Source organism: Oncorhynchus gorbuscha, linkage group LG09, assembly GCF_021184085.1.
Source record: "Oncorhynchus gorbuscha isolate QuinsamMale2020 ecotype Even-year linkage group LG09, OgorEven_v1.0, whole genome shotgun sequence".
Classification (NCBI taxonomy): Eukaryota; Metazoa; Chordata; class Actinopteri; order Salmoniformes; family Salmonidae; genus Oncorhynchus; species Oncorhynchus gorbuscha.
In genome coordinates, this window is record NC_060181.1 from 39,876,027 (window position 1) to 39,893,873 (window position 17,847).

The 17,847-nt window shown below is 43.2% G+C and overlaps 2 protein-coding genes across 2 annotated transcripts in view; both read left to right on the forward strand.

The window, feature by feature from the left end:
- Positions 1–347: 347 nt before the first annotated feature.
- On the forward strand, positions 348–5,774 carry LOC124043612 (NADH dehydrogenase [ubiquinone] iron-sulfur protein 5-like). The gene is made up of 3 exons (XM_046362383.1): positions 348–499; positions 3,329–3,548; positions 5,539–5,774. Exons 2-3 carry the CDS (start codon positions 3,333–3,335, stop codon positions 5,644–5,646), a joined length of 324 nt encoding a protein of 107 aa, XP_046218339.1. The 5' UTR covers positions 348–499; positions 3,329–3,332; the 3' UTR covers positions 5,647–5,774.
- A 1,898-nt stretch (positions 5,775–7,672) lies between these two features.
- LOC124044378 (microtubule-actin cross-linking factor 1-like) overlaps positions 7,673–17,847 on the forward strand; it is a 288,208-nt gene continuing 278,033 nt past the window's right edge. The window contains 2 exon segments of the mRNA XM_046364030.1: positions 7,673–8,071; positions 12,739–13,011. Coding sequence (XP_046219986.1) covers positions 12,768–13,011 — 244 coding nt within the window. The 5' untranslated portion in view covers positions 7,673–8,071; positions 12,739–12,767.

Consider the following 17,847-nt stretch of genomic DNA (forward strand, 5'->3'; position numbering starts at 1 on the left):
GAGACACCTGAAACCCCACCTCTTTAAGGAATACCTAGGATAGGATAAGTATTCCCTCTCACCCCCCCCCTTTAAGATTTAGATGCACTATTGTAAAGTGACTGTTCCACTGGATGTCATAAGGTGAATGCACCAATTTGTAAGTCGCTCTGGATAAGAGCGTCTGCTAAATGACTTAAATGTAAATGTAACTACACAGTTTTGTTTAATAAGCTAAATTACACATTTTAACATCTGACTCCAGCAAGATCTGTTCTTACAATTTTGTAGTCTATAACATATTTGATATAATTTATCACGAAGTCGTCTTGTGGCTTGATAAACGAAACATTTGATTTGCTTCCTCAACATCGCCCAGTTTGACCCCTAGGTTCTTTACAGTAGTGTCGTAAATATAGGCTGGGTTTCCAAGCGACCATCTGATTTCAGGCTTAGGCTCACTCTACCGTAAAGTAACGGGGACCGACACAGAAGGTTAAAGTGACTTCGACAAAACGCGGTAAATAATGACAGTTATACCATATTTATATACCTTTTGACAATACAGTAGTTTAACTATTCAACCATAACTTATTTTTGCACTTCAACAATGCGGAGAAACAGTTTAGTGAGTCACAACACACAGCGCGAGTGGCCTGTTAGTCAGTAGCTGACTTTAGTCAGTTTATCAACAATTAGCTAGACAATGAAGTCGAGGGCAATAAGTGCATCCCATGGCTGCTAAATATTGCTAGCTACCAATAGCTAGAACTAACGTTAATAATACTAGCTAACGTTAGATAATAGGCTTGTATGAATGTCTAATTGCAACGTTGCGATGACTAACATTAGTTAGCTAACTAGCTAAGGTTGGCAAGCTGTAACGGTAACTAGCTACAGTAGCTAACTATCATGTTTGAAACAACTGTCCTAGGCTAGACATTGTATAGTAGCTAATTTGCCCATTAATGTATTACTCTAATGCTAGCGCCTATGGCTGTGTATGTGGCCCCTTCTCGAGAGTTAGAAACGTTAGCTAGGTCATTTTACTGAACATGTAACGTTAGCTATTGGACCTGAATTCATATGGATGCCTCCAGTTGTATGAACAATAATTTACAGCTAGAGGGCTCTCTGAAAAATGTCAAGAGATTTCATCCACCTCTAACACAAACAGTTGCAAAAGGTTGAGGTTTCCAGGGTTAGAGTAGAACAGAAGTTGTCATATGCAGAGGCAGTGAAGAAAGTAGAGGAAGATGGGTTAAGGGGGAGGAGTGGTGAGAGTAGTAGAGATATACCAGTACAGAGGGAGAGGCCAAAAAGTGAAATACGTTTCAGTAATATTGGATATTTAGCATTTATAGCAATGGTTATCAACTGTACTGCAGAGATGGATCGGAAGTCTCGGAAAATTGAGGTTCTGGTGGCAGCTGCAGAGGTATTTGGGTGTGCCAGACTTGACAGCAGAAGAGTTACAGGACGTGTTAAGTGGTGATGTCATGATGTAGGAGTAAATACATTTAATTAGTGGAGTAGGGGGGTGTTAATTTTATTTTATATAACTTTGAAATTAATGAGTGTAGTGTTAGATGGTAGGGTATTTAGTACATTTTTATTTTTCAAGTAACGTATAAGGGAGTTATACTCTAGTCTAGTAGGTGGCGGTAATACAACAAATTGGATGCCAACCGCCGTTAAACCTCACAGAAGAAGCAACTGAAACCTTTTACTCATCAGTTTTCCAACTAAAACCAGTTTTTATTGGACAAATTCTGTTGCACACAATGTAGTGAAAAATGGGGCAATTCAAGAGGGTGCTACGAAATGAATGTCACAACGTCGTTTTCTTTGTCCTATGTCATTATAAATAACAGAATGAATCATTATATTGTTCTCTACAATATTATAACCTTAATATATTTGTACTTGACAGTGTTGAGGAAATATGAACATTATTTTGCTGTGACCGTTTTGCGATTCCTTCTCATTTAAATTCACAAAGTATTGCCATACGGGACTGATGCTTTCGCTTGCCTTTCTCTGCCATTTTTCCAACTGTTTAACGACGATGACGTAGTAGTGGAGAGTGGACTCTAAAATAATTGATTCCTCGACTCCTTGCAGTGTCAATATTCCTAGCGGAATCGACTCCTAAGATTCTGTATTTTTGGAGGAGACTGATTAGTTGCCGTACTTCCGAGAACACAAACACTTGCATAGGGCTGACCCCATTTAGTCGACTGGTCGATTGTTTGGTCGATAGGCTGTTGGTCGACCGAGATTTCTTTAGTCGAGCAGTAGCAAAAACAAGTAAAAAATATTGACCGTTTAGACTTCGCAGCTCATGTTTGTCTCTTCCATATTTGGTGTTGTGAGGTGGTACCATTTGGAGGTGTTTCCGCTGGTTGGACCAATCAAAATCAACTTGATACCTTAGTAATGATCTCCAGATCCTTGTCTTTTATTGCCTATAACTGGCAATAATCTACATTGAGGGGCTATTTCTATGGCAATTTAAATGGAAAGAGAAAGAAATACACAATGATAACAAGGATAGATTGTATTCGCAGAGGGTGGATATTGAAATTCAGTCTGTTAGTCTTGTAAATAAATCTATCTAGTCCTTATTTAGTTTTGTATTCAGCTAATTTAATTTAGAAAAAGCCCATGTTTTCATTCACAAACCTGCAGCCGCTTGTCAGCTTGAGCAGCGTCACAGCGTTATATTGACAGAGTTGTGTTGAGCATTATAAACTGGGTGGACAGCTGTGGCATATCAGACTGTATACCACGGGTATGACGAAACGTTTATTTTTACTGCTGGAATTACATTGGTAACCAGTTTATAATAGCAATAAGGCACCTCGGGGGTTAGTGGTATATGGCCAATATACCACGGCTAAGGGCTGTATCCAGGCACTCCGTGTTGCGTCGTGGGTAAGAACAGCCCTTAGCAGTGGTATATTGGACATATACCACACCCCCCCGGGCCTTATTGGTGAAGTGACCACTGTGATGGCGTTACAGTCACTCTAAACATGCTAAATTCTCAGAGTAAATAGTCCTAACTTTTGAACCATATATGGTAGAGATATGGGGTTTGAACTGCTGTTTTTCTGATTGAATGGACATATTTGTATAAATCTTGAATAAATTAATAATTGTATTGATGAACACCCTACATAATCTGTTTGCTTCTGCTTGGTTCCTAATGTTAGTGAATGCACCCTTTGTTATTATGGCTGCAATGACTCTTGCATTGCCAAAACCACGATGCCACAGAAAGACCCCTTTCTAATCAGAAACCTTTAGCATCACTCTTGCTCTTCTCTCTTCCCCCCTCCTGCAGCATCATGCCGTTCATCGACCTCCAGGGGAAGTTGGGCATCAACCTAGACAAATGGATGTTGATCCAGGGTGGAGAGCAGCCATATAAACGGGCACCCCGCTGCCACGCCTTTGAGAAGGAGTGGATCGAGTGTGCGGATGGCATTGGTCAGACCCGTGCCAAGAAGGAATGCAAGCTCGAGTTTGAGGACTTCTATGAGTGCATGCACAGAGAGAAGACGGTGAGTGTAGGATATCTGAGCTGAAGAGTGTGTGTGAACTGTGAAGATTGATTTTGTGTGTGATGTTCATGTCCTTTCCCAATAAACACTTGTGATTTCATCAACCAAGACCTGTTGAGGAGTTGTCCGTTGATATCCATGTCTGATCAAAAATAACTGCTTGTCCTCCTACATGGGTGTTCATCCGAGGGATGTGACAAATGGAAAATGTATGTTTAAATGTACATTAAAACGATAAGAAAAAAGCTTAAAATGTCACGTGAATTCATAATGCAGCTGCGCTGTTGGCAGCAACTGTCTTAAGTCGACTGGTTGATTGTTTAGTCGATAGGCTGTTGGTCGCCCGAGATTTCTTTAGTCGAGCAGTAGCAAAAGCAATAATAAAAATATCATGGTGTACAAGACACCTGTCTGAGTGGACTAATCCATTGTGGAGGCCGTGGGGATGGCACAGTCCATCACTCTTAACCATATACAACTTCAGTAGCACATGCCTAAGGACAATGGTGCAACACTAATAAAAATTATATTATTTTATAACAAATGCATTTCATAGCGGTCACTGTCCGCGCTTCTGAAACATCAATGCACTGTTGAATTCGCACCTTTTCCTAGACCATGTTGCTATGTGCGTAATAGCAAAGTTAACCAGCATATTGGTGTTGAGGACAATGCGGCGGACGTAGCAGCAAAGTTAGGAGACAAGAAAACAGCCCTTGCCTGTTCTTGAGTGGCCCAGACAGAGCCCGGACTTGAACCCAATCGAACATCTCTGGAGAGACCTGAAAATAGCTGTGCAGCGACGCTCCCCATCCAATCTGACAGAGTTTGAGATGATCTGCAGAGATGAATGGGAGAAACTCCCCAAATACAGGTGTGCCAAGCTTGTTGTGTCATACCCAAGAAGACTCGAGGCTGTAATCGCTGCCAAAGGTTCTACAGCAATGTACTCAGTAAAGGGTCTGAATACTTATGTAAATGTGATATTTCAGTAAACTTTTTTTTTACATTTACAAAAATGCCTTTAAACCTATTTTTGCTTTGTCATTGTGGGGTTGTGTGTAAGATTAATGAGGGGGAAAAAACTGTAATCCATTTTAGACTAAGGCTGTAACATAAAGTGTGGAAAAATTCAAGAGGTCTGAATGCTCTGTATATATGGAAAAATACACAGTTTAACTTTTTTCGACCAATCAAACAGATTGTGTTTTTAGTTGGGGACGGCCCTATACTCGCATCTGTCATGGCGAGCTTGCAAGGGACGGAGAGAGAGGGGAGGGCACAGTATAGGAAGGTCGGCAGACAGTCAGAACTGTGCACTAGGCCAATCTATTGCCATCTAGCAATGGAATGCTGTATCTCGCGATTCTTGGCATGCAATGTCTCGCAACTTCAGTAAAGCAAGGCATTTCATCAATGAATGGGCTAGGATGTTGAGATGAGTGAGATGCAACATATAAAGTATCTGCTCGTGCACTGGTTTGCTTCACGCGGTTTACAGTGTGGTAGACCGGGCACCAAAACAGTGGAGAAGTTGAGCATCACGCTTCAACGCTCTTATTTTTGCGGAAATGTACCATTTATGCTGTTCTGCATTGACTTTAACAACAAGAAAAAAGTTTTTCGGTCAAGGACTTTTCTTAACATTAAGGATCCCAATTTCGTTGAAACATTTGACCTTTTTGAAATGTTCACACCCCCAGTCCATCCTTTCCAGCTCTACCTGTTGTTGGAGAAGGAGGAATCTTTGGTGCTGATTACCAAATTAAGAGCGTCAAGACTATAGGAAATGCTTTTGTTTTGAGAGTTTTTGTTGTTAAAAATACATTGAGTTGATGAATGAAGAGAATTGTGGTTTTGATCAGCAATGAGCTGAAAAAACATACCAATACCTCCTTAAGAAGTTCTGAGCATGCACCCCCCAAAATGTTTGACAGCCTCTCTCACAACTAAGTGTCTGAAGTGGCTTGCTCTCTCTGTCTGTCTGTAGCACAAGAGGCTGTATGAGATCCGTAAGCAGCGGGACAAGATGGTGAAGGAGGGCACCTACCAGACCCCAGCGCACCACACCGGCGCTCAGGCTGATGACAGGCCTTGACCCAATTTAACCTTGTTGACCACAAGGTGTCCCCACCAACTTGTGTATAATAGTGTGTGTTCAGATATCTCTTTATTGTTTGTGTCCAACCCTTTGCAAGTTTGCAAATAAATGTTATTGACCATGAACCTTGTGTGACATTCTCTTTCTCCTTTTTTAGGTACAGTGTAGGGAGAGATGACTGGAAGAAAGGGACAGAAATGTGATTTATGATATGTGCACACAGGTTTAAGTTTGTTCACTATATTTGATATTTGTGATCTTGGTTTTGAATGTGTTAATACTACAGATTTTATTCCATTTGTAATACCATACTAACTACACAATACAAGACAATTTGTTTTGAGCGTGAATGTATTTGTTAGAAAAATGAAATGATTTCAAATTAGCTTACTTGTTTTAGGACAAAAATAGCAACAGTTGAAGTACTACAGACGATATAACCAGCATGATTAATATCCTTGAAAAAACTAAACATCTGACAATTGCAGAAATGACAATCAGAAACATCCTTATAAACCAGCCTTGCTTGGAAGTGCGAGGTTGATGATATCTGAACCCCACTCAACTCTAAACCCTGTCACCTAATTCTGTTAAATATCAGAGTTGACGGATTAGTTGATCAGCTTCTCCTAATGAAATTCAAATATGAACTCTGTACTCTGAAATCCCAATTAAATTAGCACGCGTTTCACCAGCCCGAATAAGATGACGAGATCCTCCATGTCACCACAAGGTGGCGTCAAGAGCCAAGTAAGTACTACACAATATCCCATCTACCGAATCGTGTCAAATCATATTTGAAGTAAATAGGCTTCGGTTACAATGTTTGACAAAAGTTTGATGTCCATCGCGTTTAGTGGCAACACAAATAAAGGGTTTATTACTTGCTAATATAGAGTGGAGAATGAAGTATTATGGAGTGAGTTTAGCCTCTGCCTTATAATCACAAGGGTTATTTACAAAAATGAAGAGATACCAATACTGTCACAATATAGCCGATAAACCGTTTTGATGAAGTGTGTGGAGGGAGGGGTGCTGGTAGAAGCTGGATTTTTCAGAAGTTCCAAAAGATTGTCTCATGGCCTGACTCCCGCCAAAGGGTTGCACGTTACTTTTCTGATTCATTACAGAGTCTGGTGCTGACATTGTATCTAGGCCGTGGGACAAGGTGAAAAGGCAACAAACAGTATGTGGTCTAGGCTAGTCATCACAAGGTTTTAATCAAGTGTTTGGTTAAGGGGATTTTGGCCTGTCTGGGCACTGCATTTTCTTTTACAAAACTATAGGCCTATTGTACTGCTTTATTGCCTTGCAGTTGACCTGATTAATTTTCAATTACAGAAATGCGGTCTTCCCTTATTTTGATTAACAAATGGGATTTTAAAGGAGATTGTTTTATTATGTCAGCTAAGTTAAGCAGCCTGTTACATATTACAGCCAAACCTTATGCGACCTTTTATCTTCTGAAGCAAGTCTCCGGTCTAAGTTGCAAAATTGCACTGCTTTTCATTTGGCCAGTCCCACAGAATTGGCTTTAGCCGTTGTTTGATTAAAGCATCAGCAGCGAGCCTAGTTCATCCTGAACTGTTGGACAGCATTCCGTCTCTGACTGCTCCGCGGAGGGAGGGAGGGTCCGTGTATATAGTGGCCAATGGTTATACAGGGAGGACCATTCTTGCAAGCTATTCTCCCGGCCGGACAAGCTGGACTGGGAGGGTCGTAAAAAAACTCTGACAATGTATAGTTATTTAGTTGCATTAATACATATTGGAGGAGGGGTCAGGAGAAACAGTTGTGATAGATCTAAGGATTAAGGATTAATATGATCACATGCAAAGACAAAGAAAGACCTGTTGCAAAAGCAGTAGCTAAACACAGCTATTTCGTGGTTGCCATGCATCCACAAATATGCCGAAAGTAAACGCCTCTTTCCCCCCCCCCCCCCCCCCCCAAAAAAAAAAAATAGCGTGCGTCGTGCCAGTCGGCCGTGAACGAATAGTGTAGTTGAAGTTAGAACACACCGAAATTCCATTTTCGCGACACTTACCATCTCCTCTCCAATAGCTATGGGTTAAATGTTAAACCCTTGATATAGCCTACCCGTTGATGAGGTCAGTAGAGCGAGAGTGAGGGGTAAAGAGCGAGGTGGGGGTTGTAGAGACAGGAAAGAACGGGAGAAAAGGAGTGAGAGGGAAGGAGGGGAATAGACAGCCATTACCGAATCACAGTCGTGGTATTCATCGCTTCCTTGTCCCGGGTCAGTACAAACGGCTGAGTAGCAGCCCTGATCAGACCGTCTGTACCTAAACGTGCTTCCGAAAGAGGAAAGACGCTTGTCGTGAGGAGGGCGACTCGAAGAGCCACAACATCCCTGTCTCTGTAACCCCGTAAAATATTCCGACTCGAGGACCGCTATTCCCCGGTAAGGTTTCGGTGTCGTGGAACACACCATGTGTAGTCTGAATCATATTGCCAGACGTCTGAGATTGTGAAATACATATGATATAATGCATGTATTGTGGTTGATTTTCAGTTGCATTTGTATTACCGATGTGGTAAAACTATTCCCTTATTCAATATCTGTTCTTAATTGCATAGTAAAAAGTTGATATTTATGCAATTCATAAAATGATTGGTGTAATTCATTAGGATATAAATACTAATGTACAGAGAGTTAAGATTATTTTGGTCTATCGTTTTATTATAGACTATCAAAATCGATGTTTTTATCCATGCTTGGTCCTGGTTTAGATGCTTTGTGCTTGAAAAGGAGAAATGAGAAGTGGTTTGTAGGTCGAATAGACTAACGCTGTTATTCTACTAATGAGAGTGACACAACGCATTTTTGTTAACACCGGCATCACAAATGGATAAATGTTATTAGCCCGTTATGCAGGCAGTGTGGACAAAGGGCCCCAGTATGCTCCTTGCCTTCGTTCCCCACGACATTTCGAAATAGGATCGATCTATGATCACTCGTGCACACCGTTTCCGCTACATATTAAAACCCTTACCTAGCTTTTCCTCATAACGCATATCAACTCTTCAACAGAACACACATTCTTATGGCTATGGTCTATTGTGATTTCTATAAATCCATAGCCTTGTGCGAGAGCTGTTTATTCAAGCTATTGTGTAATTTATGTTCGATTTCTGAATAGAAGGTGTCCCTGAATAGGATAATTTTATTGATCGGCCATTAATTATCGGTAATAATACCATGGGGACCGTGCACTCCTCAAAGACGTCCCTAGAGCGGCATCAATGAATGTTCTACAGTCTGTTTTTACACACGTCGTTTTATTTGCAGCCTTCCTCACGCTGAAGGCTGTCTGGAAAATCTAACAAAAATCTGTGCTAGAGGTGAAAGCAAGATACAGGAGTCACCCGTCGATTCACACACCAGATGGCCATATGTATTTCCCTGTTGTGAGCATCCTTGTGATGATCATAACTCATTAGCTAATATTCGGTCAGTTTGTCAATCTAGCCCCACACGAGTCGAGGTAAACAGTCAAGTAGTCATTTATATCCCATTTTAAACCATTGGCACATTTTCTCCTATTCCAGTGTGATACTTCATACTCATTGCCAAAGAGTATGGCTACTACTCTCACGCCCTTTTCAGCTGCGGCGCACATGGACACACCCCTTTTTTCACATGAAATATTCCGGAATCGGAAACCACCAATGTGAAACCATATGGAATAAAATGTGCTGAGGCTGCGCCATCAACTACTCTGTGTTGGCTTTTCAGTAAAAACAAAAAGCAATGTCAGACAGTACTGTGTCAACTAGACATCTGTCTCAATTAACAATCTATCACTATCTCTGTCAGTCTGCCTGGCTGCCCATCTGTCTGTATCTACTTGCCTGCCTGTCCGTTCGTCTTCCTGCCCGGCTGTCTGTCTGTCTACAAGATCAGATCTGGCCATTTATCTCTGAATTTCCTCATTTGATCCCACTCGATATGCGCTGTGTGTCTTGTCATGACGGGCAGGGACACCAGAGAGACATCATCATTATAGTCCCGCAACATCATTATACCGGTAGCTACACACCATAACAGGCGGTGTGTGCGGTACGATAAAACAACCAATATAGTGCTTTTCTAGAAGCTTATTTGAACAACCGATAAAACAGATTCCTCCGAGGATACATTGAGTACATCCCTGAGAGCAACGCATGCTTCCATCGCTGACCACAGCATTCTCTCAGGAGAGCATCCTCTTGACACAAGGGATATGACAGTTTGCACTTCTGGAAATATTGGTCACAGCTTGGAGTGAGATGATCGGAACATGACGTTTGATTTCATTATCATAGATTTTTCTCACACACACACACACACACACACACACACACACACACACACACACACACACACACACACACACACACACACACACACACACACACACACACACACACACACACACACACACACACACACACACACACACACACACACACACACACACACACAAAAGCATGCACATATGCACAGTGCAGGTTGACGTTACTTGACGTGAGTCTTGACCTGGAGGCAGAACTGAGCGATTTCCCTTAGATAGGCCAGCTGCAAAATCAAAAGTGGCTATATTATAAACATTTATGAAAACAAAAATGAGCTTTTTGGTCTTAATTTAAATGTTGGGGCTATAGCATTAGGGTTAGCAGTGTGTCTAGGGTTAAAGTCTGCTTGTATTACCTTTCTGGCTGTGCTAGCTAGTGACCACTCTGGAGAGCTGCCTCCAGAACAAGAAAAACGATAACCTGCATATGCAGTACACACACACACACACACACACACACACACACACACACACACACACACACACACACACACACACACACACACACACACACACACACACACACACACACACACACACACACACACACACACACACACACACACACACACACTCTCCTATCTCCCTGCCATGTTCATTCCCTCAGACAGTCAACTCCAGCAGCACCTCACTAGCTGTGACTTTTGACAGTGGCTCTCAGTATCGGAGCGTGTCTGGATCGCCAGTGAGGGGGGAGTTGAGAGTCTAGTCATTGTGTCAGAATTACTAATAGCTGGGGGTCTATATCTATGAGGATCGCTCAACTGTCTCCAAGAATATTCATGCATGTACACAGCACCGTGTGGATTATATGCCTTTATGCCTATTCAACTATCAATGAGGATTGAGGATTCAACAGCTGTTCATCGTTTAGTCGGTCCAAACGATATGAAGGAATGCTGTTTTGGAATCACTCAGTCCCGGCTCTGGATGGGAACACCTTGTGTCCATGGCCAGGCAAATCCGGAGGCCAAGTTATAAATTAACCCAGTCAACTGTTCTGCGTCCATACACGGTCCAACTCCAACAACTGTTGTCAGGGGGAGAGAGAGGGAAGAGGACAGAGACAGAGGGAGAGGGAAGAGAGAAGAGAGAAGAGGACTGCGAGAGAGAACAGAGGGGGGCTGTATTGGAAAGGAAATTATTGTAATATGACTTTATTTAGGGTTTTTTCTGGTTTTTCTTTCAAAAGATGTCTTTCAAAGCCATAATGACACAGCGTGGCTTTGAACCCCCATTCTGTCTCTATTTATAAACCACTGGCTCCGGTCGCCTCAGAACCAACACTCTGTCAGGCAGCAGCAGGGAACTGAGTAATCCAACTGCACGCTGAGGATGCTAGGAAGAGTTAACCCCTTCCTGGTACCTCAAGAGACATGCTGGAGGAAGTAGGGCAGGCGTTCTGCCCAGGGATACAGGTACAGGGAAATTCACCACAGTTATCACAGATGGAAATAGTATCTAGCTTGTTTGACTTACTACTCACATCTCAATGAAATATTTCCACTACCTAACCACAGCTGTAGTAGTAAGGAGTTTGTATTTTTATTATTATAATTTTTTTTCATTTAACTTTTATTTAACCAGGTAGGCTAGTTGAGAACAAATTCTCATTTGCAACTGCGACCTGGCCAAGATAAAGCATAGCAGTGTGAACTAATTTCAGTTAATTGCAAATGGCTGCTTATGGATGGAATCCCAAAACTCCTTTTTAAAATGCCTTTCCTTATTTAGATAGATGGAAAACCGTGGTGGTTTTGTGGTCATCTAGGACCCCCATGAGATGTAAAACTGCAAAGGAATAGTCTGAAAAATAGCTGAACAAAACCAGAATCAAATTGTGTCAGTCATTTAGCATAGAATGGGCTGGACTGTTCCAGGGTCAGTCTTTAGACAGTAAAACCCATTCAAAGTCCCCAGACACCACTGCGCTGAGGTCAGTTTTATTGATCCCCAATACGATGGATAGAGCCGTAGTCCATGTTCCCGTGGGTCCCATACACATCCAGCTGATCACAGAAGAACTCAGTGCTCCTCTCTCTGCATGACTTGGGTGGAGAGTCCAGTATCGACCAGGACCCAGACTGTATTAATAGATCCCGGAGTGAGTGTATTCGATCAACCTGTCCCTTGGTCTTTCCACATCATTACCTCAGTGACTCAGTAGCAATGTCTGTTGAACCATCATCATCATGACCCCAAGACCCACCTGTCAATCATCTTTTATGGTAGAGTAATGGAAGTCACGCTGCTCTAAAGTTTCCTGTCCTAGTCCTTCGTTGACTATTGATTGAAGTTGGAGGTGTTTTCACGACAGAGCTCCAGTGACATTGTGATGTCTAGCCATCATCTTCGCCTTCATGTCAATCATCTCCATCTTGAAAGTTGAGTAATGGTCTTCTGTCATATGAATTAGATCTCGTCAAACTCGTTGAGCGTCATTGAGACCTGGCAGTTCTGTTAACCTAATTCTTCCTCCGTCCACCTCCCTATCGTCATCACCATCGATGTTATAACCACGGTGACTTACACGAATTCCACGGAGCCTTGCATTATTCGTGAGCTGTGGCAGATTACACAGTGGATGATGAATTATACAGCATGGCCTATCTCTCATACTTCCTTTCTTTCCCTCCTCTTTCCTCTCTTCTTTCTTCCCCCCTTTTGTCCTGACCTTATTTATACCCCCTCCCCTACACTCTTCCCCATTTCTTCTCCTCCTCTTTTACTCCAGCCCCTCTCTTTTTCCAGCCCTCTGGCGTGATGGAGTCCTCGGACGAGGAGACACTGAGCGAGCGCTCCTGCATTAGCGAGAGGAGCGAGCGGTCTTTGCGTAGCGAGCGCTCGGGGGGCTCCCTGTCCCCCTGCCCGTCCGGGCCCCAGGGCCCCCCTGGGGACACCCTACCTTGGAACCGACCGTCCAGACACGAGAGAGGAGAGAGGAGGAAGAGGAAGACCCACGACTCGGTGCTGGACCCGGCGGAGAGGGCGGTGGTGCGTGTTGCTGGTAAGACGTTCTGGTAAATGTATACTACTGCAACACTCAACTGGCAATGGCAGGGTATACATGCAGAGATGGGAACTGATAATGGCCCCCCTTCAGTGGGGGAAGACTGGAGACAAATGCGTGGCAATGGTTTTCATTATAACCTCAACATTTTATTACACATGGGAATGTTGTCAGGTTTAATCTGGATCTAATTCAAGAACTAGCTCTCTTTGTAATTGTTGTGCTGTACTGGAGGGAGTTTGGAGGATGTAGCTAGGATGTAAATCTCTCCATCCCACTTTACCCTCATGGATGTGGGCTGGGAGTGCATTGTACTAGCCTTGGGTGGAAAAAACATATATCATAGCAGTTCTCCAATTAGCAGCAACTAGGCATATATATTTTTGTTAATACCGTGTACTTTCACTAAAGGTGTGTGATACCACTCCAAACATATCTGCCAGGTTTATGGCTTAAGGATAAAATAAAACACTTTTCATCAGTGAACCTGTCATTGTTCCAGCTTGGGTTTTATGAGAGTGTTTGTGATGAGCGACTGAGACACAGTAAACCAAGAATGGTTATGTATGTTGCGGTCGTTTCCTCAGGCATGCAAGCTGCTGAGGTGTCAATTCAACGTCTATTCCACATTGGTTCAACGTAATTTCACAACGTTTTCACCAAGCGTGTGCCCAGTGGGGTTGTCGTCCACTAAAATAGAGGCACACAAAAGAGATGGATTGATCTGGTGTGTAACAGAATCTAGTCGACTCCTGATAACTGTTGTGAATCATGCACTTAAGCAGCGAACAATGCAGATATCCAGACTGAGGAATCAACATAAAAAAAAAATGAACTTAGGACTGGTGAACTGCAATCCACTTAAACAAAACATTTTAACACTTAAACAGGTTGCACTTACCGTGCATTCTGAAAGTATTCTGACCCCTTGATTTTTTTCCACGTTTTGTTTAGTTACAGCCTTATTCTAAAATTGATTAAATAATTGTTTTTCCTCATCAATTTACACACAATACCCCATAATGACAAAGCAAAAACAGATTTTTAGATTTTTATTCAAATTTATTACAAGTAAAAAGCAGAGATACCTTATTTACTTAAGTATAAAACTTTATTGGGAGTCCACCTGTGGTAAATTCAATTGATTTGACATGATTTGGAAAGGCCTGTCTGTATAAAGTCCCACAGTTGACAGTGCATTTCAGAGCAGAAATCAAGCCGTGAGGTCGAAGGAAGCTCCTGGACAGGATTGTGTCGAGGAACACATCTGCGAAGGGCACCAAAACATTTCTGCTGCAGTGAAGGTCCCCAAGAGCACGGTAGCCTCCATCAAACAGAAGATGTTTGGAACCATCAAGACTCTTCCTAGAGCTGGCCGCCCGGCCAAACTGAGAAATTGGGGGAGAAGGGCCTTGGTCAGGGAGGTGACCAAGAACCCGATGGTCACCCTGCCAGAGCTCTAGAGTTCCTCTGTGGAGATGGGAGAACCTTCCAGGAGGACAACATCTCTGCAGCGCTCCACCATTCGGGCCTTTATGGTAGAGTAGCCAGACGGAAGCCACTCCTTAGTAAAAGGCACGACAGCCCACTTGGAGTTTGCTAAAAGGCACCTAAAAACTCTCAGACCATGAGAAACAAAATTCTCTCTTCTGATCAAACCAAGATGGAACTCTTTGAACTGAATGCGAAGCGCCACGTCTGGTGAAAACCTGACACCATCCCTCCTTTGAAGCATGGTGGTGGCAGCATCACACTGTGAGGATGTTTTTCAGAGGCAGGAACTGGGAAACTTGTCAGGATCGAGGGAAAGATGAACCGAGCAAAGTACAGAGAGATCCTTGATGAAAACCTGCTCCAGAGCGCTCAGGACCTCAGCCTGGGGCGAAGGTTCACCTTCCAACAGGACAACGACCCTAAGCACACAACCAAGACAACACAGGAGTGGCTTTAGGATAAGTCTCTGAATGTCCTTAAGTGGCCTAGCTAGAAACTGGACTTGAACCCGATCGAACATCTCTGGAGAGACCTGATGCTCCCCATCCAACCTGACAGAGCTTGAGAAGATTTGCAGAGAAACTCCCCAAATACAGGTGTGTGAAGCTTCTAGCGTCATCCCCGAGTAGACTTGATGCTGGAATCGCTGCCAAAAGTGCAACAACAAACTACTGAGTAAAGGGTCTGAATACTTATGTAATTATTTATTTTTAGTCAATTTGAAAACATTTCTAAAAACCTGTTTTCGCTTCATCATTATGGGGTATTGTGTGTAGATTGATGAGGCTGTAATTTAACAAAATCTGTAAAAAGTCAAGGGGTCTGAATACTTTGCAAATTTATCAGGATTCAGCTGTATATACTAACCAGTGTGAAGGAGAGAGGAGGCAGTCAACAAATTCCTGGTCAGAGGTCAAGAAAAAGGAGGGAGGAAGGAGGAGGAGTGTGAGAAAAAAAAATGTCGGTCCATTCGTCACGGTTTACATGTGACGCGATGTCAACTGTCATGCTAAAGCTACAAACAGGTCTTTATTTTATGGCCTGTTGGCCTGAATCAGTTGTGACATGCGTTTCCGGTGAGACACCGTGTTTCCTTTTTTTGAACCCATGTTTCTCATTTGAAGCCATGTTTCTCATTTGAACCCATGTTTTTGAGGTTTTGGACATACTGTCAGTTGACAGTTGTGCCCGTCTCCTGGTTCTAAGAGCTGTAATTCACAGCTGTCCTGATGTGTTGTGGTGCCAGCCCGCTAGGGTGTGTGTGTGTGTGTGTGTGTGTGTGTGTGTGTGTGTGTGTGTGTGTGTGTGTGTGTGTGTGTGTGTGTGTGTGTGTGTGTGTGTGTGTGTGTGTGTGTGTGTGTGTGTGTGTGTGTGTGTGCAAAAGTCTTTCAAGATTGTGTGTAAGTGAGTGGGTGGGTAGAGGCAAGGCTTTGTGTGTGTCAGATTGTTGTGGTTTGATGATGAGAGAGTGTTCTTGGCTCGCTGCTGGCAGCAGGACCTTTGACTGTCGTCTTGGCTCAAACGTTAAGGCAAAGTTGTTGTGTGGTGGGGTGCAGAATACAGATCTATCATCTTTATTCAAGGAGACCAGGCACTCTTATATTTCCTATTGGTTTTCATTGTTGATGCAACGGAGGATGAGGATGAGGTGAGAATAAATATAAGCAAAACTACATGCTATGGTGACTGTGTCATAATTCTAATATTCTGTATTATTTGGGTTAAATTGAATGAATTTGACCACAATAATTTGACCAAAATCTGTTTGGTCACAGATTGGCATGTGGAAATTGGAAGCATCAGAAGCAGCTGAGGTTGAGCATCTGCAGGTCACATGGAACATAGGCTACATTTATCACATGAAAGGAACGTTATTTTAAAAATGGTTCAAGAACAAGATCTCCTGCTATTGTGGATAATTTGTCGAGTTCGGAATTATTTCCAGGCAGCTGTCTTGCCTTGAGGGATTTGGATATTTGCTGACTGGTATAACCTATGTGTAAATGTCGGCTGGAGGCAGAGTGTATCTGGGTGTGTGGATGCAGTGGGGGGAAATGTATTTACACACATTATGTACTGAGGCCCCACATATAAGGTGCCTGCATGGAATTGAGGCGTCTAGGCAACTGCCTGCCTGAGCTCTTGCTCAACAAAAATGTCACCAGGCAGCGCAAAGGACATCTCTTAGCCTGGCTCGGCCCTATTCCCCTGTTGCCATGGGGACCTGCATGCACACAGTCTCCCGGTTTCCATGGCTATGAAGGGAGCAGGAAAGACACTGGAAAAGTGAGGGCAAAAGTGAAACAGAGAGAGAGAGCGTTTGAATTTGAATTTAAGTTTGTGAGAAGAAAGACCATTTTTTTTGTGGAGGACACAGAGAAAAGTAGTGGGAGGGATGAAACCAATGAGGAATCCACAATTAAAAGAGAGATTGAACAGAGAGGAGGAAGGAGAGCATACAGAGAAAATGGGCAAAGCTTCAAAGAGGGGGAGGATGGGAAGAAGAGTAATGATGACATATAAAAAGAGACGTGGGCGAGAGAGTACGTGTTGAGGGGACGCGGAGAAAGAGGGAAAGGGGAAGTGAGCAATTTGGACCGGGAAAAGGGGAGTTGGAAGGCCACGCTACAAGTCGATTATGTCTGTTACTTAAAACACACGTCAACAGAGGCCCCATACACATGACCTCAGAACACGCTGAGAGCCCAAGCCATATAACTAGGAGTAAAGTGACGAGGCAACAGGATAGATAATAAACAGTGGCAGCAGCATATCTGATGAGTCCAAATAAGTGCAAACACAATGTAAATAGTCCGGATAGCCATTGGATTACTTCCTGGTATAGAGGTCCTGGATGGCAGAGAGCTTGGACCCGTGCACACTATTCGCTGTAATGCCTTGTGGTCGGATGCCAAGCAGTTGCCATACCCACCGGTGGTGCAGCCAGTCAAGATGCTCTCAATGGTGCAGCTGTAGAACTTTTTGAGGATCTGAGGGCCCATTCCAAATCATTTCAGTCTCCTGAGGGGGAAGAGGCTTTGTCTTGCCCAGGGTCCTTAGCTTAGAGATGAGCTTGGAGGGCAATATGGTGTTGAACACTGACCTGTAGCCAATGAACAGCATTCTCACATAGGTGTTCCTCTTGTACAGGTGGGAAAGGGCAGTGTGGAGGGCAATAGAGATTGCGTCATCTGTGGATCCGTTGGGGCAGTATGCGAATTGGAGTGGGTCTGGGATGTTGATGTGTGTGTGTGTGTGTGTGTGTGTGTGTGTGTGTGTGTGTGTGTGTGTGTGTGTGTGTGTGTGTGTGTGTGTGTGTGTGTGTGTGTGTGTGTGTGT